The sequence below is a fragment of the Crocodylus porosus genome, unplaced genomic scaffold, assembly GCF_001723895.1.
Source record: "Crocodylus porosus isolate Cpor-Errol unplaced genomic scaffold, CroPor_comp1, whole genome shotgun sequence".
Lineage (NCBI taxonomy): Eukaryota > Metazoa > Chordata > Crocodylia > Crocodylidae > Crocodylus > Crocodylus porosus.
In genome coordinates, this window is record NW_017728951.1 from 38,176,865 (window position 1) to 38,204,076 (window position 27,212).

Here is a 27,212-nt window from a genome sequence, read left to right on the forward strand (position 1 = left end):
CAGCAGCGCCGCCTGGGTGGGATTTCCAAGGGACGGGCTTGTCCGCGCCCCGGGACTCCCGGCGGGACTCGTGCCCTCAAGTGGCTTAAGCAAGACTTAGAGCCGGGGCTTTCCAGTGGGTGCTAGGGTTGGAAACAAAGTCAGCTGGCATCGGACTACCAGGCGCGCAGCCTGGGAAGCCCTGCCGGAGGCTGGAGTCTCAAATCCCGCTGCACCTGCCCCAGGTCGCGCCCGCCTCCCCCGCGCTGGGGCATTCCTCCCCGAAGGAAGTGAGCTCCTCATGCTTGGCTGATTTTTAACTTTATTATTGCAAATTTATGTCTCTCTCTACATAGACTCTTTACACACATATATAATTTCTCCTCTGTGAGCATTGGCACATTTGCAAACCCATCCATGTGATAGGTGGACAAATAGGGAAACGCAGCCAAGTGAACACACACAACCGCAGGGGCAAAAGCCCCTGTCAAGGGTGAGGAGGAGAAAAATACTTTTCATCCTTTCTCTTTACGCACACAGCTGAGGCTGGTCCAACTGGATTCTCCTCCTGTGTCCCAGGAAACCTGGCAAGGATCAGGCTAGGGCGACCACTGACATATTTGGTAGCTCTGGCTGGCTTTATTCGGGTCCTGAGTTAGGCTGTCCTACCTGGGAAGAGCAAGATAGCCCTGGGCTGCAAATCAACGAGGTGGAGAAGCACCACTGTGCGCGCAGGGTGCCATTTCTAGTCACAGCCACAGCACGCCTGAACAGACCATTTCCAAAAATGGGTCAAAGGCACATTTGGTGACAGGCAAGATAAGACAGAGGGTCTCGTGCTGAGAGCCATGGCTGGACCTGCCAGGGGCTTCCTATGCTGTGTTGGGGTAGATACTATACCTTGTTATGCCTCAGTTTCCCTCACCTGTGATGTGGGAAGGGTAATAACTGATCTTATCCCAGGGAGGTGGACAGAGAGGCTGAATTGTCTAACAACTGCAAAGAGCACTCCTCCGTAATACTGTGCAGAACCACGACTGACACATTCAACCATACAACAATGCAGAAGGGTAGAATTGTCCTTTCCTCTGAGGACTCAACATGTGACATGTGTAGTGTCAGAACTGGCCAAATCCCTGCCAACTCTCCAAAGTGCACACATAACATCTAGCACAGCAGGGCCTCCCGGCACTACTGTAATATGAAAAGGATATTCTGATACATGCAGAGGGAGGTAGAGGAGGATTGTGGCAAGAATTCAGGGAAGGCCTCATGGAAGATTAAACTTGGTCTAATGATTCTCCTTTGGGCTGAGAACACACAGGAAGCATGGCAGGATGAGGGGGGTTTTCCTGAGAAGTCAGAGCCCTTGGAAACAGGGCCCCTAGAATTAAAGTGCTGCCTCCACCCTGGCTCCAGAATGGCTGATACCCTTGAAGGGCTCTTTACAAGGATGGCTTTCTCTGTGATGTTCATTTAACGTTCACAAAGCAACCAGCCAGGATAAACTCTCACGGCTTAATCCATAGGGTGGAAATCCATCTAAGAACCACAACAGCAAGTGATTCCACCTTCGCCATAGGCACTTGGGATCTGCTCAGACTCCTCTGATATTGTATATTAAAAATAACGATAGTAAAAAAACCCACACATCTTCAGGAAGAAAAATTAAGGCATCTATACTTTTTGGGTCTAACTGTCTGGCCACCTTCAATCCATCTGGATAGATCTGAGTCCTTGTTTACCAATCATTATGTCCCCACTGCTTAGGCTAGCCAGGCAGGGACTGGATGCAGTTTCTCAACATCAAACAAAAACAGGCCTGGCTGGTCCAAAGGAATTTGGTATCTCAGCGGAGAAGGAACTGGCCAACTTGTCCTCTTGTATTGTCTCTGGTCCTCAGAGAGGCCTTCCCCTAACAGAACAGAAATGGGCCATCTCTGAGGGCAGATGCCAGCCCCTTCACTGCAGGGAATGGCATGTGCCTCCTCAAAGGCGATTGTCTTCCTCACCACCGCAGACCCAGGAAAGGCACACCGAGTCCCCTCATGTGTTGAGCTGATTGGGGAGTCAATTGGATCCCACCACCTTCCATCCTGTTCAGTGCCTCCCTGCCCCTGCATGGAGATCTCTTTGGTATGGGGGAAGTAGATGTTTCTTCTTTCCTGTAAAAAAGCTGCTGGTGATGATACCATGGAAGTGTGGGAAGTAAGTTTGTAATGCTGTCTGCATGACTCATGAGAAGGAAAGCTGGGGTCAGGGCCCCAGTCAGCCAAACACCCACGCACAACGCACTGTGGGAGGCCACTTGGCTTCTGGATATGTTCAAGGCAAGAGAATTGCTGGCAGTGTCTGGATTTCTGGTCTTGCTGAAAGCCCCTGGCCAGCTCCCTGGCCCTCACAGGCTGAGATTGCATGGAGCAATTTCCCCTCAAATCATGGCCAGGCTCTCAGAATGGCTGTGGATGTGAGGTGTGCTCGATGTGCTGCTGTCAGCTTTGTAGCTTTTTGGAGCCCGGCTGGCTTTCAGGAGGACCAGGAAGGTTTCCGTGGAGATGGCCCCAAACTCAAAGGTGAAGGTGCCGTAGAAGACCAGGACATCTATGATGAACACCCACTCGCAGAGGGCGGCCACATGCTGGAGCACAAAGCTCTCCTGGATGAAGAACACGCCACCTGGGGGTGCCAGAGTCAAGGAAACCGGCCACAGACAGCCAGGCAAAGCATCTCTGCCAGGGGGAAGGGTACAGGCAGCTGCACAGGGCACCCAGGAAGACAGACTGCATGGAGACAGGCCCAAGTTAGTGTAAGATGTGCTGAGAGCCTCTGCAGGAAATCAATGCAGTACCCGGGTACCAGAAATACCCAGCTCCTTCCCCTACCCCCAAAACCAGTCCCCAGGATGGATATATAGCCCCAAAGCAGCAGGGGATGCAGCCCTCATCCCCCAGCCCTGGATTACTCGGCCAGCAGCAGAGCCAGCTCACCATCTACTTGGAAGCCGATCTCAATCCTGTTCCCATTAGTAACAAGGGCAGAAGGCCCCGTTCACTTGCCTGGAGGCAGGACCATGCCCTGGATCAGATGCAACAACTAGTGGGCATGAAGAACAACACAATCACCAGTATCCTTCAGTCCCAGCAAGGGCTGTCTGTGTAGGGGTCCAGCCTCTGAGGAGCACCATCCCACCTCTCCCCCCACTCCCTCCCCCTCATTAAGTTAGTTATTGACAGGACAGTTTACAGAGGTGCTGAACTGGAACGTCCAGCTGCCTTTTGAAGCGAATTTACCAGCAAAGGTCCTAGTGGGTTGATTATCAACCTATGAACTCCTGCATGCCAACAGAAGTCTCCCATGGCAGGGGCGGAGAGGGACTCTCATGCACAGCCGAGGGTGTTAATGATCATCTCAGCCTGATCCTTCCAGCACAAAGTCTATTGTCAAGCAGGTACTAGTATGCAAGGAACAATCAGGTTTGGACTCTCACACTTGCCTGCTACCCCGTGAGGTGCACACATCAGGGCAGTCTCTATCTGCAGCAGGGATCCTCTAGTCCTTTGCCACCAAGATCATGTGGCCGGCCCCAGGCAGAGATCTGCATATTCCCTGTGGGAATTAGGCATCCACTTCCCACTGAGTTTCAGGAGGAACTGGATGCCCAGCTCCCCCAGTCCCTTGGAAAGCTCCTACCTTGGGTTCTTCCTATACTCCTGTGCATGTCAGGGGTCCTTTGTACAACATATGGTCACCTGCTCTGGTTGCCTCTTCCATTTGTTTGTGGCCCTCAGCCTCAGTTCCCTGGAAAGCCCCAGTTCCTCAGACTAAGGCTGGGCCCTACTCTGAGTACTCCACTCCTGACTGCTCTCCACCTCCATCTCAACTTTATCTTCTTGCCGCTAAGCCAGTTCTCCTGCAGCCTCCTCCTCTTCTGATTCCATGGCCCTGCTCTACCCCCTTCCCCGCTCATGCACAAGCTCTACAGTGCACCGCACCCACCAGTTTCCACCTCCCAAAGCAGGCATTTACAGCCTGGAAGGACTCAAGGCAAGTTTAGCGACCAGTGGGTACGTTCTAAACAACTGCTCTTTGCTACCAAACCATGGTCCCCAAACCATTTCAAAGCTCACCCAGGGCAGGGCCTGAACCCACAGTCCTCAGAATAAGTCTCATGCTCAACCTTCTTTGTCCTGCCCTACCCCCTCCGAACAAGGGGCTTTTCATGGCGCCCTTCCAGAGACCCACCACGCCAGCTCAACAAGCTCACTGACTGCCAACACCCTGGTTCCTCCCAGTCACAAAGCTCTGCCACACACTTCCCAGCCCTCCAGAATCTACGCAGATCTCTCCAAGCACATGCTTACTTCTCTTCCGAGTTTCTGTGGGTGAGTTAGGACAGCAGAGGGATTTATTACTTTCAGATCCTCTGAGGAGTTAACTTTGCTACCTTTTTTCTGTGCTACTTTGCAACCTGTCTGTCCTGGGAGACCGGATGCCCAGACCTGCACCCTCTTGCTGTGAAAGATAAGAGGGAAAGGATTTCCCAGAAGTTGTTTCTTTCTTATCCCCAACAGAAGTTCTCCACTTGGCAGCAAATAAGTCTTCTCATTATGTGATGTGCATTCTTAAGAAAACTGCCAGCAGTTATTTATTTGATACAGTGTTTGCAAGTCTCAACTGGTTACTGCCATTGCTGTTTCTTCCAGGAAGAGCCCACAGTTCTATCCAAAGGCTTCGTGCATCACAACTTTGTCCTAGAGGGGGACCAACCGCTGGGAGCAAGAGAGGATCCGGGCCTCTGGCTTGTGTGTGAACTCCCCACAGACACTGCTGGGCCTCAGTCAGTCACCTTTACTCCTTCTGGGTATGGGCCAATCCCCCACAGGTTGGTGACCTCACACACCCCAGGGCCTGTAACCTCCACAGGCATCTCCTTGCTTTCCAAGTGCCCCTTTCACTGGCTGTCCTCTCTCCAGGTATTTATAAACCACCAGTCACCACAGTGTGTGAACAATGACCACAGCCTTCTTCCCCATTCTCATGTCCCTAAATGCCCTGCCATCTCCTGTTTCTGTGCTTTGCCAGCCTGGCTTTAGCTGCACTTTAGCCACTCTGGATTCTACTAACTGCACTTGGATCCCAGCCCCTCCCTGAGAATCCAAAATCCCCCCTGCACCCAGCCAGTGTTCTTGCAACCCATGGGGTTCAATATTCTGCCCTTTGTAAGGAACCTCAGCATTTCACACCCAACGTGATCAATGGCCAGACAGACCTACTTCACAGCTATCTGTCCTGCCTGCACAATCTTCTGATCCTGTCAGCCAGATGAAAATGCATCACAACTGAAACCACCATGCCTGCATCCAAGGGCAGATACAAGGGGTGGTGGGGGTGCAGTGGTGCACCCCCTTTGATTCCTGCTGCACTCAAACTTTATAGCCAACTGCCCGGGAGAGGCAGCATCATTTCTATTCAGGCAGCACTGGGGGAGTTAACTGATTTCATGGCTCATTCTAATATATCCCATTCCTGCTAATCTCAGGTACTAATGACCCTCTCTTCTTTTTAAATAGTCTTGATGTTCCATTAATCAAGTTATGCTTTCTTCTTCAATCTTGCTGTCTGTTAGCCATTCCTGGAAATATCTCCCTTCTGTTTCACAGCCTTGCATATTATTTTTAGTCCTAACTAAAAACCTTAATTCATAGATTCATAGATGTTAGGGACCTTACGGAAGGGACCTTAATAGATCGAGTCCGACCCCCTGCATAGGCAGGAAAGAGTGCTGGGTTCAGATGACCCCAGCCAGATGCCTAACTAACCTGCTATTGAAGACTCCCAGGGTAGGGGAGAGCACCACCTCACTTGGGAGCCCATTTCAGATTTTGGCCACTAACTGTGAAGAAGTTCTTCCTAATGTCCAGTCTAAATCTGCTCTCTGCTAGCTTATGGCCATTATTTCTTGTAACCCCCAGGGGTGCCTTGGTGAGTAGAGCCTCACCAATTCCCTTCTGTGCCCCCACAATGAATTTATAGGCAGCCACAAGGTCGCCTTCTCAACCTTCCCTTGCGGAGGGTGAAGAGGTCCAGGTGCCCTAGTCTCTCCTCGTAGGGCTTGGCCTGCAAGCCCTTAACCATAGAAGTGGCCCTTCTCTGGACCCTCTCCAGGTTATCCACATCCCTCTTAAAGTGTGGTGCCCAAAAAACTGGACGCAGTATGCCAACTGTGGTCTGACCAGTGCCCAATAGAGGGGAAGTATCACCTCCTTGGTTCTGTTTGTCATGCATCTGCTGATGCACGATAAAGTGCAGTTAACTTTTCTGATGACTTCGTCACACTGATGACTCATGTTCATCTTGGAGTCCACTAGGACACTGAGATTCCTTTCTGCTTCCATGCTGCCAAGCAGGTCATTTCCTAGGCAGTAGGTGTTGGATATTTTTCCTCATTAGGTGCAGCACTTTGCATTTCTCCTTGTTAAATCGCATTTTATTCCATTAAAAAGTTATTCATGTATGATAACTTTATAAACAGCCACCCACATTTCCTGCTGTTCCACATCTGCCTCCCTATGGCAACCACACGTTACAATTGCCAGGGATTGCCCCCATCAGTCACAGCTGCCATGGTGTCTATCCAGCCCCTTGTCCTGAGGGGCTGCTCCGTCACAGCCTGGCTATAGGATGCATCCCCTACAGCCAGGACCCAGCACAGTTACCCCCACTTGAGATTTCCCAAGCTGGCTCCTTTTGAGGTTGTTCCTTTCACAACCTGGAACTACTGGCCCTGAGATGTCCAATGTCTCCCGAGTCAGCCGCATTCCTTATGGAAATGACTGACAGTGAAATGATGGATACACTGTCAAGATGCTCAAGAAGGCTAGATGTTGTTTTACAAATCTGAGTAAGAGGTGTACCTTTAACTATGCTGACTACAGGAATAATAAGACAATACCTTTTGACTATTTTGCCTAGATTATTGTGTTTTCAAACTTTATATATAATTTAGCAAATTAACGCACATTCCTATAAAGTTATATTTGATTTTTGCTTTCATCTTAAAAGAATAATATATCAGTGGCACCTAGCATATCAGTGAGTTTTCTAGTTTCTCTTTAACTGAGAAAACTATGAAACTGGAGAAAGATATGTTGTATCATATGCGATGCTGCACCACACCATCTACACCTCCTTTTTCAAAATCCTAGATCCATCCATGCCTGCAGCCACTCTTCTCCCAGTCAGCACCTCTGAGGAGCCAGACTCCCCGTGGTTCTTGCACAGGCCTCCTCTCCCTTTTCATATTGCCAGGGGCTCTAGAGCCACACAGAGCCTTCACCTTCCTTTCCCATTTTATCCATGACCTCAGTCCAAATAAGCCTCAGCTGGGTCAGCCCAGACACTAATTGCCTTTCTTCCAGGGAACACAACTTCCTCTTAGTCTCAACACCCCCTCCTCCCATTGCTTTGTTTGCAAACCCTCATGCCTGCTAATTTAGCTGCCCACACACTGCCTCTCTGACCAAGCCCATGTTACTTTTCCCTATATCCATGTCTCTAATTTAGCTCTCTAGTTGGGTTTCCTTCTGGTGTTTGCACTTGACACATTTATAGCTTTTCCCTCCTCCCTCCTTTAGCCCCAGATTTTCAATACAGTGAGCTATAGACTTCTCAGGTGGCTGACTTGGTCAGGGCCAAGGGTCAAACACATTGCAACCTCTTATTCATGTTGCACCAGTGCCTCAGCCACAGCCAAGACCCTGGTATGCACAAGGCTGGACAAGCACAACACAAAGTTGTCCCTGCTCCAAAGGGTTTAGACTCTGAAATAAAGGAAAGTTGTGTCTTCGCAGTAGTGGGATTTGAATCTGCACTCAGGAAAAAGACAAGAGCCTATGTGCAGTGTCAGACCATGCCACCACATTACCAACTAGACTTGAGCACTGACAGTGCTCAAGCGCTCTGTGTAGCCTGCTTGAAGCCATATGCAAAATGCTGTCAGCAGCTCAGTGAGACAACACCAAGGCAGAAACTGCATTTTATGGGTGGGATGAAGAAACCCATGGAATTGTACTGCTCAATGGCCCCAGAGTCCGCCTCCAACCAGCAAACACATGCAAAGACCACAGATCTAGACTGCCCCGAAGAGCCAGCAAGTCTTCCATCAGCCTCATTGGAGCTCCTGCTCCCTAGGGACACTTTTACACATGCTCAGGAGTTGGGGTGCACTCTAATTAAAGTGCCCACAGGGTCTCATGTATCAGCATTTCTGTGCTTCAGAATGGCAGTGGGGGTGTTTTAACTAAAGCTCATTGACTGAGCTTTAGTTAAAGCACTCCCATTGCTGTTTTGAAGCACAGAGATGCTGATCTACGAGATGCAGAGGCTGCTGGAGTGCTCTAATTAACACGCTCCAGTAATTACAGTGTGTTGGAGCAGCCTCCCTGCACATCTACCAGCACCCTAGGGCAGGCCTGTTGCATCTCTAGTCATCCTTGAGTCTCCACCCCACTTCTAATTCCAGCTGATAACACCTCTTCTCACTTGCCCACACCTCCTTTCTGGCACTGCTTCTCCTTGTCATTGCAGGGCAGACAAGGGTAGTACATGCTGTGCTAGGTAAGGTGGGCTGCTTTGCACAGCTCAGCAGGTAAGCAAGGACATTCCCCCCCCGCACACACACATAAACCAGTCTTGTTATCCAGCCCTGCAGCTTGCTTGACTCCAGCTGGTTGTTTGCACACACTTGACTCCCACACACTTTTTACCCAGGTGCTGATGCTGGGAAAGGATACTGAAGACAAGGGTGACGAAGGCCAGAGCAGTGAGGACACTGCGCAAATGGCCGGTCCAGTAGTGCCTCCGGGTCTTTGCCATGCGGTAAGTCAGAACTGACTGCAGGAACAGGAAGAGCATGCTGGTGGGAAAGGCCACGCCCGCGCCAATGTAATGCAGCACCTTGGCATGGTCCACCTGAGAAAGAGAAACCATCGGGCTGAGGGCACACAGAGACTGAAGCCTTTGGACAGCTCACACTGCCCTCCTCTAGCCCCACAGCAGCCCACTTCTGGCTGTATGCTGCTGGGCTCAAACTGGTGCCGCATCCTCTGTCAGTACACTCAGGCTCCACTGTGCCATTCACAAGCCCGATTTTCTTTGTACTGTGAGACTCGGGACGCCAGGCCCACAATGCAGCCATATAAACAGAGTGAGGGAAGAGGGGGGAAATGAGACATGGTGCATCAGGTTCAGGGCTCAGACATACCAAGAATTTCCCTCCCTCTCACATGAAGCTTAAGGTCTAAGATGCCCTGAATTTGAATTGATATAGCAAGGGGGAGGGGCTAGCCAAGGGGTCCCTAGTCCCTTGGATCTGATCTCATGTTCAGAGATGTTGGGATCAGGACCTTGGTTTACATTTCCAGCTGCCACTGAGCGGATTGAGCAGGGAAACATCCATCAGGCCCACCCATCTCTCCAGCCTGGCTAAGGTGCCACCATGAAGGCACATGCCCTGTCTCCAGAGCCGGGCGAGATCTCTCAGCTTTAGCTGGAAGGCATACGCTCCGTGAATCGGGCACTGTTCCCTCCAGCAGAGGGTGCCCTGCACCTGTACGTAACCAGCCCCGCTCCTTGAACCCCGCCTCGGCCGGCACGCCAGGCTGCCCGCCCGTCTGCATGAAGTAAGCAAGTTAGGGCAAGGCTGAAGCCACCACAGCTCTGACCTCAGAAGGCAGCATCTGGAGCACTGTCCTGGGCAGAGGAGCTGGAAACTATTGTGAAAGGAAAAAAGAGGGGAAGCCAACTGCTCTGGGCAGGCAACCGGTCACTCACAGCCCGCTGCTGCAAGCCTGTCCTGCGCGCCTATCAGCTGGATTGTCAAGGCTGGTGTAGTTCTTTGTTTAGGAAAATGCTCCCCACATTCTGTGGTCTTAATGGAGGCTGAGAAAACCAGACACCACGAAAAAGCAGCGTCTGCCCAGACACGTTTCCTGGCACCAGCGGGAGTAAGCATCCAGGCCTGGCTGGCAGCAGGGGTAAAACAGACATCCAATTCACCTGCACCGCTCTGCAAAGGGGAAGCAAGCTGCTTCCATGGGCTGGAGGGCTGCACACTCACAGCCCAGGCTCCCAGGAGCAGAGCGAGAGCTGGGAGGACCCCCAGGGAAGAGAACGGATTGGGGGGACCCCCAGCTCACTGCCCTGTGAATCAAGCTGCCTTGCTAGCCCTCATTCCCTTGGTATATCTGGATGCTTCTCAGTCAAATTGCTGTTCCTCACAGGGGGGAAGGGCACTGCCACTGCCTTGCTGCACAGATGGAGAAACTGAGGCAGAGTGTCTAAGTGACTTGCCTGAGGTAGCACAAGGAGTCTGGGGCTGAGCTGGGAATCAAACACCAGCTCCAAGTCCAGGACCTCCCTGCCCCCAAAGTGTCCCTCTTCCTTGGAGGTGCATTAACCTTATAGAACTAGAGGCCCTGAGCTGGTGACCGCTTCCTCCACACTGGGACCTGGACCACTGCTTCCTCAATTCATCCTTTCACCTGTTGGCCAGACCCAGGGCTCAGCCGCAGAAGCAAGCAGATGCAGAGTAACCCCACGGTAGCCTCGCTGTGCCTGTGCCCTAGGAGGGGTAGTGGGAACCCCCAGGAGCTGCACATGGGGGGGGGGTGCTGTGCCAAGGGGAAGTGGTCCTGCCCCAGCAGATCCACAGGAGCACTGTGGGAAAAGTGCCAGCCCCCGGGCTCCAGCTCTCACCGACTCAACCCACTGGGGGACTGGGGCCTGCAGGGAGTAAGATGGCCTTGCCAAGAGATTTTCCTGCACTGCAAAATGCCCTTTAGCTGGAGCTGCCTTTTTCTGCCCCCCCCTGCACCCATAAATCATCTCCCCACATCCCAGCATGTGCAGGGGGAACAGTCATGCTGCTCCAGCTCCAAATCCCTTCCACTGGCCCCCGCAGTCCCAAGATCTCCTACTCAGAGCTGCCCTCCTTAGCCAGCCTCAGGTGGACTCCCCTTACCCCGCTCACTGAGCACTCAGCCTCTCTGGCCTGCTCCTCCTGAGCTTGCACCAGCTGGAAGACCTTGCCTTGCCAACAACTCTCACTTCCCACTAGCTGTGAACACCAGAGAGCTGTTTGCCTTTTCCCCACAACGCTGCTCTGCCCAAGTCAATGGACAGTGACAAGCATGGTGTGGGAAGCAGATACAAGATGAGCAGAGAGCTGGCAGGCACCTGGTGACAGGATTCACTTATCCAGGATACCTCCTTATCTACCCAGCATGACTGATGAAAGTACACAGTGGAAAAAAACCCAGATCCCAGGGCTCAGCTGTCCCAAACATTGCATCAGTGACCTGACCTTGGACGGTGACTTGCTAACATCTGCGACCCAAAGCAATTGGTTTGTGAAGTCCCTGTGCCCAGCCCCAGCTGAGAGGAAAGGCGCTCCACAGGGGAACAGTAGCAGCCCTCAGTACTTCTCAGAGGAGGGTGGCAACTTTGCAGGCTTCAAAGTGAATTTGCTCCCCACCTCATCCTCAGACCACCCTCGCTATCTCTGCCCAGAGTAAATGCAAAGCCACCACCTCAGCACAACTTGCAGACTGAGCTTTTAAAGCCCTAAAGAGCCAGGAAACTCAAACAATTGTGCACACCTGGGACAGATTTTCTTACAGCCCCTGAGGGGGGGGGCAGGGGGTTGGTGACAAGATGACAGATGTCTAGCTAATGTTATTGCCCGGGTATTTGTTTTGCAAGATAAGGGATGAACTAAGGCTGGCAAGCTGAGTCTGGGCCCAGAATTAAGAGTGTGCAAACAAAAGGGGAATTTCAGAGCCCAAGGGAATAGAAACACTTGCTTGGAGTAATACATGAAAATGGGAGGTTAAAAAAACCACCTCCCCCTTGGTGCTGGGAACCCTGTCAACTGGAAGCAGGCTAGTGTCTTACATCAGGGAGTGAAGTTAACAGGGCTGCTTTCACCATCCAACCCAAACACACTCAGGAGAGTTGGGAAGCGAGCAAGACCTGCATGGGTTCTTCAGCCTCACTGTTCTTGGGGTCACTGGTGTAACGCAAGGAAGGGAATCTGGGCTCTCTCTGGCAATGCCTTCAACTGGCTGATCATGCCCAGCCTGCTCGTACAGCACATGGATCTACTAATGTCTTCAGGGAAGCCTGCATCACCCAACTCTGGACCAACCAAATCCTTCTTCTACTTCCAAGGCCTCCTCCCAGCCGTCAAGCCAGTGACTGATGAAGGCCTCTCCAGTGCCTATTCCCAGAAGAGGAGTCTTACCTGGAAGTTGCCAACCATGGTGAGGCCAGCAGCACAGATCCAGCCTGCTGCCAGGCCCAGGGTGTTGACGAGGGATGGCCCACAGCACTCGATGACATGTGCGTATCTCAGCAGGCCAACGAGTATCACTACAAGGAAAACAAGAACCATTGAATGCTGTATCACCAGCACAAGCCTCTTGCTTTCAGAAGTGAGACCCTCCGGTGCCCTGCCAGAGCCAGCCAAAGGGGCAAGAGCATCTGGGCAGAGCAGCAAGGTCCTCTTCATTCATGCAGAAGAGCAGGAGCCTGGCTTTTCCCCACCCACCCACTCCCTCCGGCAGAGTCCTACATTTGGTCTTATGGATCTTGCTAAGATGCCCCAGGCTGAAGTCTTGGGCCCAAATGACTGCAGCACTCTTGGTTCTCCTTGGCCCTTGGCCTGGGTGTTGCAGCATGCATGTCTGGGTTAGCTCTTCCCAGTCCTGCACACAAGGCCTGCCTCACGCATGAGCACAGCAAGCAGCTGCTCGGTCAATGGATGCCCTGTACTTGCCCCCGACATCAGCAGTAAGCTTGGCTAAGGGGTGTGTGTAGCCCAGCACACTGGAAAGACAGTCCTGCTGGAGCCATCCAAATGACTCTGTCTGCATGCCCAAAACTAGACTTACCCATGAATGAACCCAGGCTGCAGATGAGGCTGAAGAAGCAGCTTTCAGGGGGAAGAGTGCCACACTTACTGCAGAGAGAAGACAGGGGCTGTAAAATGCTTGGCACCTGACCTTTGAAACTCATGACATGTAGCAGCATGGCAACAAGGTGCACAGCCACTCACAGCACTAAGGGATGATGGGCATCAGGCCTGCTAGAGCCATTGCTGCTACTGGAGGTGCTGTCCTTCCAACCCTGACCTCGCTGCCCAGGTGCACACCTGCAGGCTAGACCCAAGATCACATGCCCCATCACCCAACTGCAAGCTCCACCAGGTCACATTGGGTTGGGTCTCTCAGGACATATGGAGGCTGGAGCAGGACAGCACATGCACTTGGTTTGGACTCCAGGCTGGAGCCAGGCCCCAACATGCCATGTTTGTAAAGCAGGCCTTGGCAGAGACCTCTTACTACAAGCTACACCACCCCCTTCAAAGAGGTAGTGTTCTGGCCTGGTCTGCACCCCCTCCAGCCAGCAGTTTCTAAACCAGATGGGAAAGGAGACTATGGCCAAGAGCAACAGCTACCCATGCTGCCGCTCCTCACTGCCTCTGATCGGCCAATGGTGTGAGGCAGGGACACTGCACTAGGACCCTAGCTGCTGTACTCACCCCCTCCTCTTCTGTTCACCAACACTCATGAGTTCAGGAGGAGAGGGGTGCAAACACCATGTCGCCACTCTACCCTAGAGGAGCATGGCACTTGGGGACAGGCTGACACAGGCAGACAGGCACTTCCCCACACAGCCCTTTATATCTGCTGCCCCCACGGGTGCTGCAACAATAGCTCGTCCCTCACCCCAGCACCAGGCCACCCTGCATGCCCCAGCTCAGACTCCTTTGCAGAGCATATAGGTGGAGAGGTTGGCATGATGGCTTCCTCAGCAGCAGCTGAGCTTAGTAGCACCCTGGGGCCATGCTGGGATGTGTAGGGCTTGGGGACTGTCTCTGGCTTCTAACAGAGCTGGAGTGGCCACTCAAACCTTTCCCCTGCTGCCAGAGCCCATGCTCCACACACCCCACCAGCCCCCAATGCCTCCCCATGCTGCCACAGAAGTTGTGGGTGCCTCCTCCCCACCACAAGCACAAAGCTCCAGCTGCTCACACGCCCAACTCACCTTGCTATGACCCACCCCACTAGATGCAGCTTCCAGAGACCCTGCTTTAGACAGAGAGCAGCTCTCATGGAGTACATGCCACCTGCCAGGTGCTAACTTCTGCCAAACCATTCACCTCCTGAACTCCTTATCTAGACCCTCCTGAGCCCCCAGCCTAAATGTCTGTGCACGCAGTTACACACTGCATCCCCACGCAGACCTGCTCAGTGCACACACTAACCAGCCAAAGATGCACATGCACTCAGGGACACTCTGCAGCCCTGGCTGGGAGTGCTGCCTCCCCTGCCAGAGGGCCCCAGGTTGCAGAGACTTTATCTTTCAGATTCTGATGGAGCAGAGAACACGCCCCCCCCCCCAGCTCTTCATTTCTTCTCTCCCAGAAAAACAGCAGCTGCGCACCTGCTCCCTACTGCCTCCAGCCCCCAGGACTCTCACATTCCTCTCCCCTGCCACCCCTGCCCCTAAATCTAAGATTCCTTTCTCTACCACTCCCCACATCCCTTCCTTTGCTGACCCTGTTCTATATCCTGGCTTCCCACTGGGCTCCAATCCTCTGCATTTCCTCAGCCAGCCAGCCTGCTGCCCTGCCCCCAGGAGATGCCAATGCCAGTCATCCGGGAGTGCACAGCTCCCTGCAATATCCTGTCACAGTGCAGGAAGCATGGGTGTTACAGACCTCCCTACCACCCCCCCCACCCAACCAATACAGCAGGGGGCTCAATGTACATGTCCTCAGCTGAACAAAACACCTGCTCCCAATCCAGAATGGGGCTGCTCTGTGCCATGGGCCTGGGGAAACCGTAGCAGGGACATCCATCACAGTCCCAACCTAGACCCTCGGGCTCTGCAGAGCTGCATCCCCACAACCCCACGCTCAGCCCAGGTCTTGGACAGAGATAATCTTCCCCATACCCCTGTCTCAGAAATGTGGCTCTCTGCCAAATGTGGCACTGACCCTGTAGCAGGTGGACCTGCCCAGCAGACGCCCCAGCTCTGGCACCCAACCATCTTCCTGGCCACACCCCCCTGTAATACAGGATCACCCCACCACTGCAAAACTGGACGCAGTCATAGCAGAGTCCCTCTTGCCTTAGAACAACAGGTGCCCCTTCAAAATACTCTCCAAGGCTCTGCTCCGAAGTGTATCCAATCCCAAATTCCCATGTCATGCTGGCACTGGGACACATGCAGCCCAGCCTGTCCCAGCCAGGACAGTTCATTCCAGTCTCTGCTACACTGGCAGGAACAGGCTTACTGCCTCCAGAGCAGTGGTGACACACAGGGGGTGCACATGCATCCCCTGAGCACCCCAGTGCACCCCCTGACTGGCCACACTCACTGCTTAGGCGATAAGCAGGGGCAGGTCGGAGTATCAGTTGATCCTGGAACTGGCTGCAGCGATTGACTATAGCAATCAGCCATCATGGTACTGGCCGCGGGGGTCCCCCCAGGCAGTGAGATTGGCTGCCGGGGGGATCCCTGGTTGGCAGGATTGGCTGCCAGGACGTCCCCCCAATCAGTGGGACTGGTGGGGGGGGGGGCACATGCCCCCCTAAGGTGGCACTAGTTGCCTATGCCCCAGAACATGCTGCCTTGGGTTGGTCCTGCACAGTGAACTGGGTCCAAGTCTCAGAGCCCTCAACCGAGATGTGGAGGGATAGAAACACCCAGGAAACCTTTCATTTCCTCCCGCTGACTCATGCCTCTGACTCATGCCCCTTGCTCCCTTCCAACTTACCAGAGGGAGAAGGGGTTTCAGCTTGAACCTAACCGGCACCTGGCACTTGCAGCCCAGAACAAGGCCCCTCAAGCCAGAGGGAAAGGCAGCAGCATGGTAGCTGGGCAGAGTTTAAGCCCTGTGAATGCAACTACTCACAGTCCCAGGAACAGGACATGGGTGCGTGCCCCCAGGGCCTCTTCACTTGGCACTGGGGAGCATTAGCTCTTACCTGACGAGGGGAATGTGATCCAGGGTGCAGCATGAGACTGGTCCATCTGGCCCACAGGACTGGTTATAAATCCTGGGGAAATAAAAACAAGCAAGTCAGATCTGTGGCCATGGCATGCTGGGCACCTGTTCTCTGTGCCCAGTGGGACCTACAGACCCAAAACAAGGAACTAGAAACTCTTGGATGCCCAGGTGCCCCAGGGCTCAGATGCCATGCCCATCCCAGCATTCTGATGAGGCTTGTACCCACAATGCTTCAGGAAGAGCCATGGCCCACTTGTGGCAGTTCGACACTTCTGCTCCTAGAAGGAACTGTGCTCTACCAAGCATGTTTTCAAATAGTCAAGTCATTTCTCCCATGGATAGAGACTTGCCCTGTACCTTGGGCAAAGTTTCTGGGTGGTTTAAGGCTTGGGTTAGGGTTCACATCAGGTCTTCTCTCACCCAGTCCAGTTTGCCAGTTCTTAATACATGTCCCCAGTCATCATCGTTGGCCAATCCCCACAGACAAGCACGACTGCCTTCCATGACTGCCTCATGTGTGGCTCCAAAGACAGCTGACAAGGCCAATCCAGAATTGATGGGTTCTATTCAAATGCTGCTGCATGGAAACCCTGCCCAACCCTGTGTCATCACACACCTCTAGCAATGCCCATTTGGGCTGCTCTAGGCAGATACCTGCAGCATCCAGAAGCAGGGAGCAGGCTGAACTTCTGACAGGTGCTGGCTAATCATTTCATCAGAGCAAGCCAACAGGACTACAGCTGTAGGCTACCAATAGCCAAGCAGCCTTAAGAGGACTTTCTCCCCACCTTGAAGGAGCATTTCCAACATGGCCTTAAATGCTGTTACCCTGAACAGAGTCAGTGAGAAGCATGCATCTCATACAGGATTGTCACGCAGTTATGAGCTGGGACACCCATTTCATTGCACAGTCCCAAAAGAACCATGAAGATGGAGGAAGGATGAAGGAAGAGCCCAGTGCTGCAGGCATGATGGGACATGTGGTCCTCTTCCAGGCCTCACTTTTCTCCTGACTTAGCCACTGAACCCTATGAAACTAGTCAGGCCTCAGTGCCACCCACTGCAGGGTCTAGATAGGAGTCTATGGCCCACAGCACACGGGGGCGGTGAGGAAGCTGGGAACCGGTGGAATCTGGATGGTTGGCTCCAGAAAGCCATAACAGATGGACCTGCTCAAGTCACCCCACGAACCAACTGCCAGGGTCCTGTCTCCACAGGGTTCGATTTGTGGGTACCCAGAGAAGCAGTGCTGGGGCAGCTGGTGCCCATACCTCATCCCACTGCCTGGCTGCTTGCTAAGACACCTATGTGCCTTCCCATGAAGAAGGAAACCCACACCTCACAGCAGAACCACTAGCACAGCTGTTTGAGCGCTCATGGCACTTGGGTCAGGTCCCAGAGGACTGGAAAAGGGCCAATGTGGTCCCTATTTTCAAGAAGGGGTGGAAGGGGGATCTGAGTAATTACAGGCCAGTCAGTCTCACCTCCATCCTTGGAAAGGTTTTTGAAAAAGATTATGAAGAATCATCTATGGGAGTCCAACAGGAAAAATAATGCAGCAGAGAAACCAGCATGAATTCATAGCAGGTAGATCATGCCTGACCAATCTGGTTTCGTTTTATGACAGGGTCACAAAATGCTTAGATGCAGGAGCAGAAGTGGATGTCATTTTCCTAGATTTTATCAAGGCTTTCGATATGGTATCTCATCTCATTCTCATAAATAAATTAAGAGTCTGTGATATAGATGTTTACACGGTCCGGTGGGTGGCAAATTGGCCTAGCAGTCGCACCCAGAGAATGGTAGTAGACAGGTCAGTATTGACCTGGAAGGATGGGGGTAGCGGGGTCCCGCAGGGTTCAGTCCTTGGACCCATACTCTTCAATATCTTCATCAGTGCCTTGGATGTGGGTGTGAATTGTACTCTGCCCAAGTTTGCGGATGATACTGAATTGTGGGGTGAAGTGCACACTCCAGAGGGTAGGGAACGATTGCAGGCAGACCTGGACAGGTTAGAAGAGTGGTCGGTACACAACAGGATGCAATACAACAAGGACAAATGCAGACTGCTGCACCAAGGGCGCAAAAATATCCAGCACACCTTCTGGCTAAGAAGTGACCCTTTCAGCAGCACAAAAGCAGAAACGGATCTCGGAGTCACAGTGGATTCCAGGATGAACACGAGTCGTCAGTGTGACGAAATCATCAGCAAAGCTAACCGCACTTTATCATGCATCAGCAGATACATGACAAATAGGCCTGCATGAATAGGCAGCTAGTCAATCTGGCTGTATCGGATGCCAGGGATCTGATCCGGGGCTCCAGACCGGGTTCCCACTTTGATCCAGCAAAAGCAGCTCTGAAGCTTCAGAGCCACCTCGGAGATCCAGTCATTGGGCATAATGGAGAATCAATGAAATATCTATAACTATTGTTTTCTGTCTGATTTGGATGAAACTCACAGGGGCGGTAGCCTATGCTGAGGCCACAAAGCTTGCCAAGTTTCAAGAAGATCAGTGAAGGGGTTTGGGAGGAACTGCACCTCAAGCTGCTAACAGGCAAAACTCGTGACATAGGTGACCCTGTGTGTGTTAAGGTGCAGTGGGCTGACAACTGCAGGGGTGGTGGCCCCTGCTGAGGCCACAAGGCCTGTCAAGTTTCAAGGAGATAAGTGCAGGGGTTTGGGGGGAACTGCATCTCAAGCTGCAGACAAGCAAAACTCGTGCCATGGGTGACAGTGTGTGTGTTAAGGCGCAGCAGGATGAAAGCTGTGGCCCTGCTGCGGCCACAAAGCCTTGAAAACTTGGCAGCCTTTGTGGCCTCACCGCAGGCTACCAGCCCTGCAGTTTTCACCCCCTGTGTTGCAACACGTAGACATGATACGAGTTTTCTTTCAAGAATTTGGGGTGCAGTTCCCTCCAAACCCCTGTACCGATCTTCTTGAAACTTGGCAGTCTTCATGCTCTCAGCAGCAGCTACCACCTGCAAGTTTCATCCAAATCAGATAAAAAAACAACAAAGTTATAGATATTTCATTGATTCCCTATAATAGCCTATGGCCAGATCTCCAAAGCATCCCTGAAGCTTTTCTGAAGCTCCAAACTGCTTTGGAAAGCCAAACGAAGCCAGTGCTTCGATCCTGACACGCTACTTCAGACGCCGAAGCATCCGAAGCTTCTCTGGATCCGAAGGACAGTCCGAAGCCTTGCACAGCCCTAATGACAAATAGATCCAAGGAGGTGATACTTCCCCTCTATGCAGCATTGGTCAGACCACAGTTGGAGTACTGCGTCCAGTTTTGGACACTGCACTTCAAGAATGATGTTGATAGACTCAAGAGGGTCCAGCGAAGGGCCACTCGTATGGTTAGGGGCCTGCAGGGCAAGCCCTATGAGGAGAGACTGAGGGACCTGGATCTCTTCAGTCTCCGCCAGAGAAGGCTGAGAGGTGATCTTGTGGCTGCCTACAAATTCGTTAAGGGGGCGCAGCAAGGTATTGGAGATGCTCTGTTCACCAGGGTGCCTTTCGGGGTAACAAGGAACTATGGTCACAAACTGAGAGCAGATTTAGGCTGGATATCAGGAAAAATTTCTTCATAGTAAGGGTGGCCAAAATTTGGAATGGGCTTCCAAGGGAGGTGGTGCTCTCCCATACCTTAGGGGTCTTTAAGAGAAGGCTGGATAGGCATCTGGCTGGAGTCATCTGACCCCAGCGCTCTTTCCCGCCCATTGCAGGGGGTCAGACTCAATGATCTATTGAGGTCCCTTCTGACCCCAGCATCTATGAATCTATGAACCTCAGTGGTGTGTCAGGGAACTCAACACCCAGCCCGTGTGGCACCCCAGCACAGATGGGGAGAGGGCAGACACAGGGAATGCCCCCAGCCAGACCCAGATTCTTGGGACACAGCAGGGACCTCCAGCAACTGGACTCTCAGAGATGTCTAGTGCTGAGATGATCCCTCCCCACTTAGCCAGGCCTGAGCTACCCAAGGAAGCAACTGACTGCAGGACAGGCTTCCTGAATCAACTGAGAAGTGATGAGCTTCCCTATCAGCTCCCAACAGCCTCCCGGCTCTACAAGGTAACTCCATCCTGTCCACCACATCACTGCCCCGGGAGCTCCCAGCCTCTCTCCTGCGAGACAACCCCCGTGAAGCACTCCATGCACCCCACCCCCCGCCTTACGCCGCACTCCCTCTGCTCTATCACAGCCGCTTGGGTGCCCAGCCCCGCCATGCAGGTACTCAACGTCAGTGCCTGGGCCGTGGCTTCTGCTGTAGGCCCAGCCATATGGTACTGCTGTTGTCCTAGCTGTCACCCCCTGCTGTAGGCCACAGAGTGTAATCAGCTGCTCCCCCAAACACAGCGAGCTCTTGGGTAAGCAGCAGGCAAGGCTGTGAGCAGGGCAGGGAGAGAGGATCCCTGGGGCCAGCCCAGAGTTCCTCTGCAGCCCGGGTTTGCTGACTGGCGAGGATCGCAGGAAGCACCCCCCTTCCCTGCCACCTCCGCAAGAGGAGGGACATGGGCATGCCAGGAACAAGCAGCTTCCTGCTTCCAAACACACAGCATCGAGAGGTGAGAGAACAGGGTGGAGCCAGGCAGCGCAGCCACAGCTCCAGACTTGCAGGAGGAGGAAGCTCAGCTCAGTTTACTGGAACTGCAGGGCAGAGGAAGGGTGGGGGGAGAGGAGGGACTGTAGGGAAGTGGCGCGCTGCTGTTGTAACCAGACCAGTGCCGCAGGAGAGCAAGCACCCTGAGCTGGGGAATGGCAACACCCAGGGGTGCGAGCTGCTGAGTGCCCTGGGCAGGCAGGACAGGGTGACTCTATGGACTGTTAGCCCTGAGGTGAGGCCCTGACTGGGTTTTTGCTCCTTTCTGGCACTGCCATTCACACATGGGAGCTGCCGGTCCCGGAGCAGCAAAAGACAATGCTGCCCGGTCTTTCCAGGGCCAGCCATGCCATGTTGAGGAGCCAGGGTGGGGAGGAACCAGCCAGCACTGGTTGCTACTGCCACTGGCTGGCTTTGCTGATGGGTCCCCCAGGAATGGCAGAAGCAGGCGCAGACCCACCTTGTTTTGGCCTCTGGTCTGGATGGCCTTGCAAGTCCACCACCCTGATGCCTAGGCATCAGACCAGAGAGGTTCCACAGCATCGAGGCTGAACACTGGCTGTCCTGAGAGGGCCCAGTTGTTCCCCATTCAAGACGCTGGGACCCTCAGGAATGGAGCTGGGGACCCTGCACTAGGAGCCCCTGGCAAAGAACCCACGGTGCCTCCCTCATGAGTCCGGGCATTTACAACCCAGCCAGACTGCACCTGGAGTCCTTACATTTTGCCCTTATTTCCCACCCTAAGCTGCTGTGCCTGGTGAAAAGCCATGATGTTCCACCCCAGAGATGGCTGTAGATGAGCTGTCCTTGCTCAGGTTAATGCATAAATTTGTGGAAAGCAGTTCCAAGTGCCCTCCCTCCTCACACGCATGCATGCACACCGATTCAAGGAAAGAGAAAAGGCTGCCTCTTGTCAAAACAGTCTTATCCCATTGCAACCACAGCTATGCATGTCACATGCCACTGCCTGCAATACTTAACTATACCCCTTGGCAGACTTCTGCTGCCACATTACCCCCTGCCCCTATCACCTCAGGGGCAATGGCTATGGGTGTTGGAAGCAATAGCTAGTCGCGGACAGAGGGAGGTTTGTAGAAGCACGTGCCAGGAGGTGGCATCCAGAGACTAGCATTTTGACCCCCTGACATGGCTACAGAGGAGAGATCACTGCAAACGAGAGTTTGTCAAAGAATTCAGAAATCATCCAGGGTGAAAGGGGATAAAGAAACATAGCACCTTCCCTCCCCAGGAGCCTGTCTGCTGGCCACATTCAAAACGCCCAGCGGTTACCAACTGGTGCTTCAGGGAGTTGCACCTCTAGCCACATTCCCCATGCCTGTAGCCCTGTGTTCAGTGTACTCCACAGGCATTAGCTCATCTTCACAGCATCCCTACAGACAAGATGCCACTATTAGCCCCTGCTCATGGGCAGGTGGCTGAGGGACAGGGAGGCAAGGCAACGTGCCCAGGATCACACAGGGAACTAGCAACAGAGTAGGGAATAGTACTCACAGTCCTTTCCCCCTCACAACCTGCTGCACAGGCCTCCAGGTCATGCTGCCTCCTTAGGAATATGGGCAGAGATGGGGAGGGGAAACCCTGCGTCCACCAGGCAGGGGGAAAGTACAAGATGAAACCATCCGTCTGGGGAGAGACTGATCCCATGGGATGGAAACAGCAGGTCTGGTGAGGCACAAGAGCTTGCACAGTGGTAGGGCTGAGTGGCAAGCCAGGGAGATCCTATGGGTTTCCAGGGAGGTCTAAACTTGGATAGACTAAGGCCTGTTTCCCCTTAAACTAGGCCCAAACATAGAAGCTGTGTGCCCCCAGCAGCTTGCAGCAGTGTGACTGCAAGCTGCAGTGCCCAGGACAGAGCCCAGCCCCAAGGGAAAGGAGGGAGAAGGGCACTACCCCCCTGTTGAGTCCTTTCCCCCACTCCTCTCAAACCCCTCGAGCTCCTAGTACCTCCCTGCTGCTTGGAGGCACCCAGGAAACAGCCCCAGAGGTGGTTGCTCCCATCTGTGAGGGAATTGCTTATTTGCCTCCAGTTATAAATGACTGTGGCAGTGTCCTCAGGCCCCTGGCCAACCTGTTAACTCCAGCACATACAGCTCTTGCTTGTACCTCTGGTGCAGGACTGGGAGGCTGCTCGGCAGCCCGCACAGCAACGCTGCAGTCAAAGATGGGCTGAGTAGTGGGACAAGCTAAGGACAGACCCACATGACAATGCAGTGGGTCCCCAGGATACAAATTCCTACACTACCCACTCCTGTGGGGCAGAGGGAAGAAATCAACGGTTTTAATGCCCCTGAGCAGGGAGGACAGTGGCTTTCACACCTGCCTGCAGCAGGACAGGGAACAGGATATCTCTGCACCGGGCACTCACTGGCTGCGTACGTGGAATCCCACTTTAACCTGCTGGTCTCCCATCCAGGGGCCAAGCTGGCTCAGCCTGCTTAGTGCAGGACACCAGACAGGACAGAGGCAGCCTGAGGACAAACATGCCAGGGTCCTGGCTCTACCCATCTCAAAACAATCCTTTCCCCACGCTCCCGGCCAAGGTCCAGCAACCCTAGACCTGCTGGGCACAGGCCAAATAAATAAATAAAACTGAATAAAAAACCACGGTCCCACCCCCTCCCTTCCCTGGCTCTGCATGTGGATGGCAGGTCTCCAAAACCAAAGCCCCCACCTCCAAAGCCCTCACTTCAACAGGTGGCCAGGCTCCCCCTCACTGCAGAAGACCCCTCAGCAGCCAGACCTAGCAGCAGCATGGCAGAGATCCCATTGTCCTGCACCTCAGGGCTGCAGGGATAGAGGGGAGAGCAGGAAGCGGGGAGCAGGGATCAGATGTCTGTGAGGACCAGGCCAAGGAGCACACCCTCCTTCATTCCCCAAACACTGCAGTCACAGGCAAGATCAGAGCTGCTCCAGGCCTGGCAAGGAGCTGGGAACACAGCAGCAGCCTGGGACTGGTGCCAGGAATGCAAGAGCTGGGTGGGCAGCAGCAGTGGGGCTCACTCAGCCCCACAAGTAATGCCCCCTACTCCTACCAGCCCACCCTGGAGAGCAGGAAAGCATCTGTGTCCTGAGGGAGGAAACAGGACAGTTGCACTGCAATCGCATTCCTCCTCCCTTCCCTGCTTCCCTTGGGCTCATGGCATGGGAGCAGCCTGGAGGCAGAGCGCTGTCCCTCAGCCAGGCCACATGACAGGCTCCAGCTGAAGGAAGGACCATGTCCCCAGCACTCTCCCAGACTTCGGGGGAAGAAGCTGGAGCAGGTCCAGACCTCCTGCAAAGAACTGAGCTCGGGTCACTTACTGCTATGATCCGCTCCAACTATAACTGCTCAGGCACTGGAAATACACATGGCCCTTTCCCTCCACCACAGTCATTCTGGATACACCTGTGCACCTCCTGGCCCCGGGACCAGTTCTCACTCAGAGCAAGCGTCTGCTCAAGCTCACACCCACCCACACTGCAGCGCTATCAGCACAGGCTCCAGGGGGACCAACACTGGCCACTCAGGACCTTTGTCACAGAGTTGACTCAGGCCTTCCTCCCCAAAGCACTGCAGCTGCGGAAGCATCTGTGTTAGCAGTGCACAGGCCATACAGCCGAGCAGTTCAGAGTCTCTCCGGTAGAGAAGTTGACCATTATGTTGTGACAATCATATGAATCAGAGGCTGCGAGTGCCCAGGCTTACAAACACCCAGGCCCCCTATCTAGAATTCCTTCTAACCTCGCAGGTGGAGGCCTCAATTAGCAGCTCCATAGTTAATGCTGACTCTTTCAGTTAAAAGCAGGCTCGGCCTTTGCTAGGCTTTAAGTAAAAGCAAGGGCTGATAGTTTTCAAAATTACAGTGCTTACTCTTTGGGCAGAGATAGAGTTTTCAGTAAGTCACACTTGAATCCGCTCCGTAAGGGCAGGGTTAAAAAGCATTTCTCTTTGAAAACACCAAGGCTGGGGGCTGGTGTTTTTTTCAGATCTCCTAATTTACACATGGCTTTGTTTTCCAACCTTGAAACCCGAGAGAAGTGGAGTTCAAGGGAGTCTCCTGCAGGGGCTGGGCTTGCTTTTTTAAAAAGAAAAAAAAAGCCTTAAACCCAAATTCTTAAAGCATTATTCATCATTAGCATTCTGTTTATGCCACGGAAGCCAATGCTGACAAACACATTCTTCTCCAGACAGAATAAAATATTCGACAGGAAACAGCGGCATATATATACTTTTCCTTTTCGCACTCCAGCAACAGTAAAATGAATGTGGACTTTCTGGGCTGAGCTGCTTTGGAGACGTGACAAGTTAGAAACCATTCAGAAAAATTTCCAAAGACCAAACAGGGCGATTTTCCAGCCCCAGTATTGCTCGGACGTCTGGGAGCTTTCTGGAAAATTCTGCCCTTTGCTAAAATCCCACAGGAGCAATTTTATGAAGATCCATTTGGTCTTGGCGAAGTCAGGCAAAGGGGGATGTCCAGGCTCAGGAGAGGAAACGTACAAGTCTCAAGCATTCCCAAGGAGATGCATTGCTCTGTAATTCCCTGAACGGCTGTTTTCAGACTCTTGGTGAATGGCAACATTCTTATATGTTTTGCATGAAGGCTAGATTATTTACTGAAACAACCATAACCACGTACTAACCAGGTTTTTGTGGAGGACTTCTGCATAGCATCAGTCATCCTGAAGGACCCTCCAGCACTTTGCAAACTCAGAGCTGGATCCTGCAAACACTTCTACATGCAGGCAGCTTCCCTCTACTAACCCAGGCACTCACTGGAGGTCTCCCATCCAGAACTGAGAGTGGGCTTGATGCATTTAACAGGAAGACTAGACAGCGTATGCAATCCCAAGGAGGCATTTTGTGGAAACAATGCAGCAAGGGTGAAAAAGCTTTTAAGCGACAAGTCCATAGATAACAGTAAGCCCTTGGTCGCCAGGACACCAGCTTCCTGAAATAGCCCAGCCCCACCCACTGCTCCACCACCAGGCTGTGACACTTGCAAGCTCAGGGTGACCTGGCGTTCATCAGTAAGAAGGTCCAGGGAGCGATTCAATTCTCCCCAGGGCCTGTCTAACCTGCTTTGCAACAGCTCTCCCTTGGACAAGCTAAGCATGTCCAGTGCTGGACTGAACTAGGTTGAATCTGCCAGCACACGCGTGCCTGGTCACTGAGCAACAGCCTCGTCTCCCTGCAGGCTCTGCTGAAGAGCTCAGGGAATGGGAGGGTTGTTGCATCACGCAACTTCCCAACCTGCCAGCCATAAGACATCATGCCAAGGCCACTACAGGCCTTTCTGCTGTGCTCAGAGAAGGACCAGCCATGACTGGGCCTACAGCCAACTGAGATCCTACCCAATCCCTTCCCACAGCAAGGCTCCTTACCAGTTGTGGACCGGGCAGATGTGGTTGTTGGAAAGCGCCATAGCGTACCTATAGGAGAGAGAACACATGGTCAGCTCAGCCTCCCATCTCACTGCCTCCCCCTCCGGTTGCACTGCCACCCTTCAAAACAACATATTTTCAGCAGGAACCACAGACTCAGCACCGCCACCTCACTTGCATCTCTCCTAGACCAGCCAAGCCAGGCTGGAACGCTACAGCTGGTGACCAGCACTATACATAGGGTAGAGGTCTCCCTAGGCTACCAGCCTCAGGTTGGATGCACGGACTGCCACTTGCTGAGCCGCACGTTTCTTGCTCTGATCATGGGCTCAGACATGATTGCTCTGTTCAAAGGACCCACCTCCATGAAGGTAGGAGTGTGACTCAAGACACTGGCACCCTGACAGCTCCCCTGGAGGACACCAGTGGGCCCTGACTGAGCAGGACAGGAAAAGGCAGGTAGGACCCCACAGCATGGACTTCCCATGGGGCAAGGAAGTCAGGCCAGAGAGGGTGAGTTGATGGCTGGTAACAGCATCTACCTGGCAGAAGCACAGGGCCCACAGCTAACATCTCACATGCCATTACCCACCCCAAGCCATCATTCCAAGGGCTTCTCTGACCTCCTGACAGAAAGGTGGAGAGCCAGGCAACACAGGCTAGTGCATCAGTCTTGGTGCTGAAGAGCCAGGGAGCCACCTCTGGCCATGGCCAATTCCCATCAGCAGCTTGCTGACACCTTCTGCCACTCTCCAGCACCCACATAATATCCTCACCAGGTTTTTAAGACTTTCCCATGATCTGCCTCCAGCAATGTGGATCAATCTGTCCTGTCCCATTCTCCTCCCAAGTCAGCTCCCCCATAGTTAGGGTGAAAATCCTCTTCTCTCTCTGCTGACCAAAGCAAGCAACAAAGCCCTCCAGATCCTGTAGGTGCTCTGTCTGTTCCCCCCTGTGCTCCCCACACCCCCTGCCCAGGGCCCTAGCCTTGGCCCTCCCTTCCCAGTCAGGAGCTTCCCCACTTTCCCCCTAACACTACAGCGTATTTCCCAGGGACTGAGGGGAACTGGGCAGCATCCCTGTACTACAAATTAGCTGTGCTGCTCATGAGAGGCACGAACTGTGTCCATCCAAACCGCAGCAGCTGGCTACAGCGCC

The 27,212-nt window shown here is 53.2% G+C and overlaps 1 protein-coding gene across 1 annotated transcript in view; it reads right to left on the reverse strand.

Annotated features, from left to right (window-relative positions):
* Window positions 1–283: 283 nt before the first annotated feature.
* Window positions 284–27,212, reverse strand: part of LOC109324215 (transmembrane protein 150A-like) — a 27,699-nt gene continuing 770 nt past the window's right edge. Inside the window, exons 2-7 of the mRNA XM_019556159.1 lie at window positions 26,055–26,102; window positions 16,035–16,106; window positions 12,930–12,997; window positions 12,281–12,408; window positions 8,772–8,949; window positions 284–2,655 (exon numbers count right to left, since the gene is read on the reverse strand). Of these exons, the coding sequence (XP_019411704.1) occupies window positions 2,411–2,655; window positions 8,772–8,949; window positions 12,281–12,408; window positions 12,930–12,997; window positions 16,035–16,106; window positions 26,055–26,095 (732 nt within the window). The 5' untranslated portion in view covers window positions 26,096–26,102 and the 3' untranslated portion in view covers window positions 284–2,410. The remainder of the gene's footprint in view (window positions 2,656–8,771; window positions 8,950–12,280; window positions 12,409–12,929; window positions 12,998–16,034; window positions 16,107–26,054; window positions 26,103–27,212) is intronic.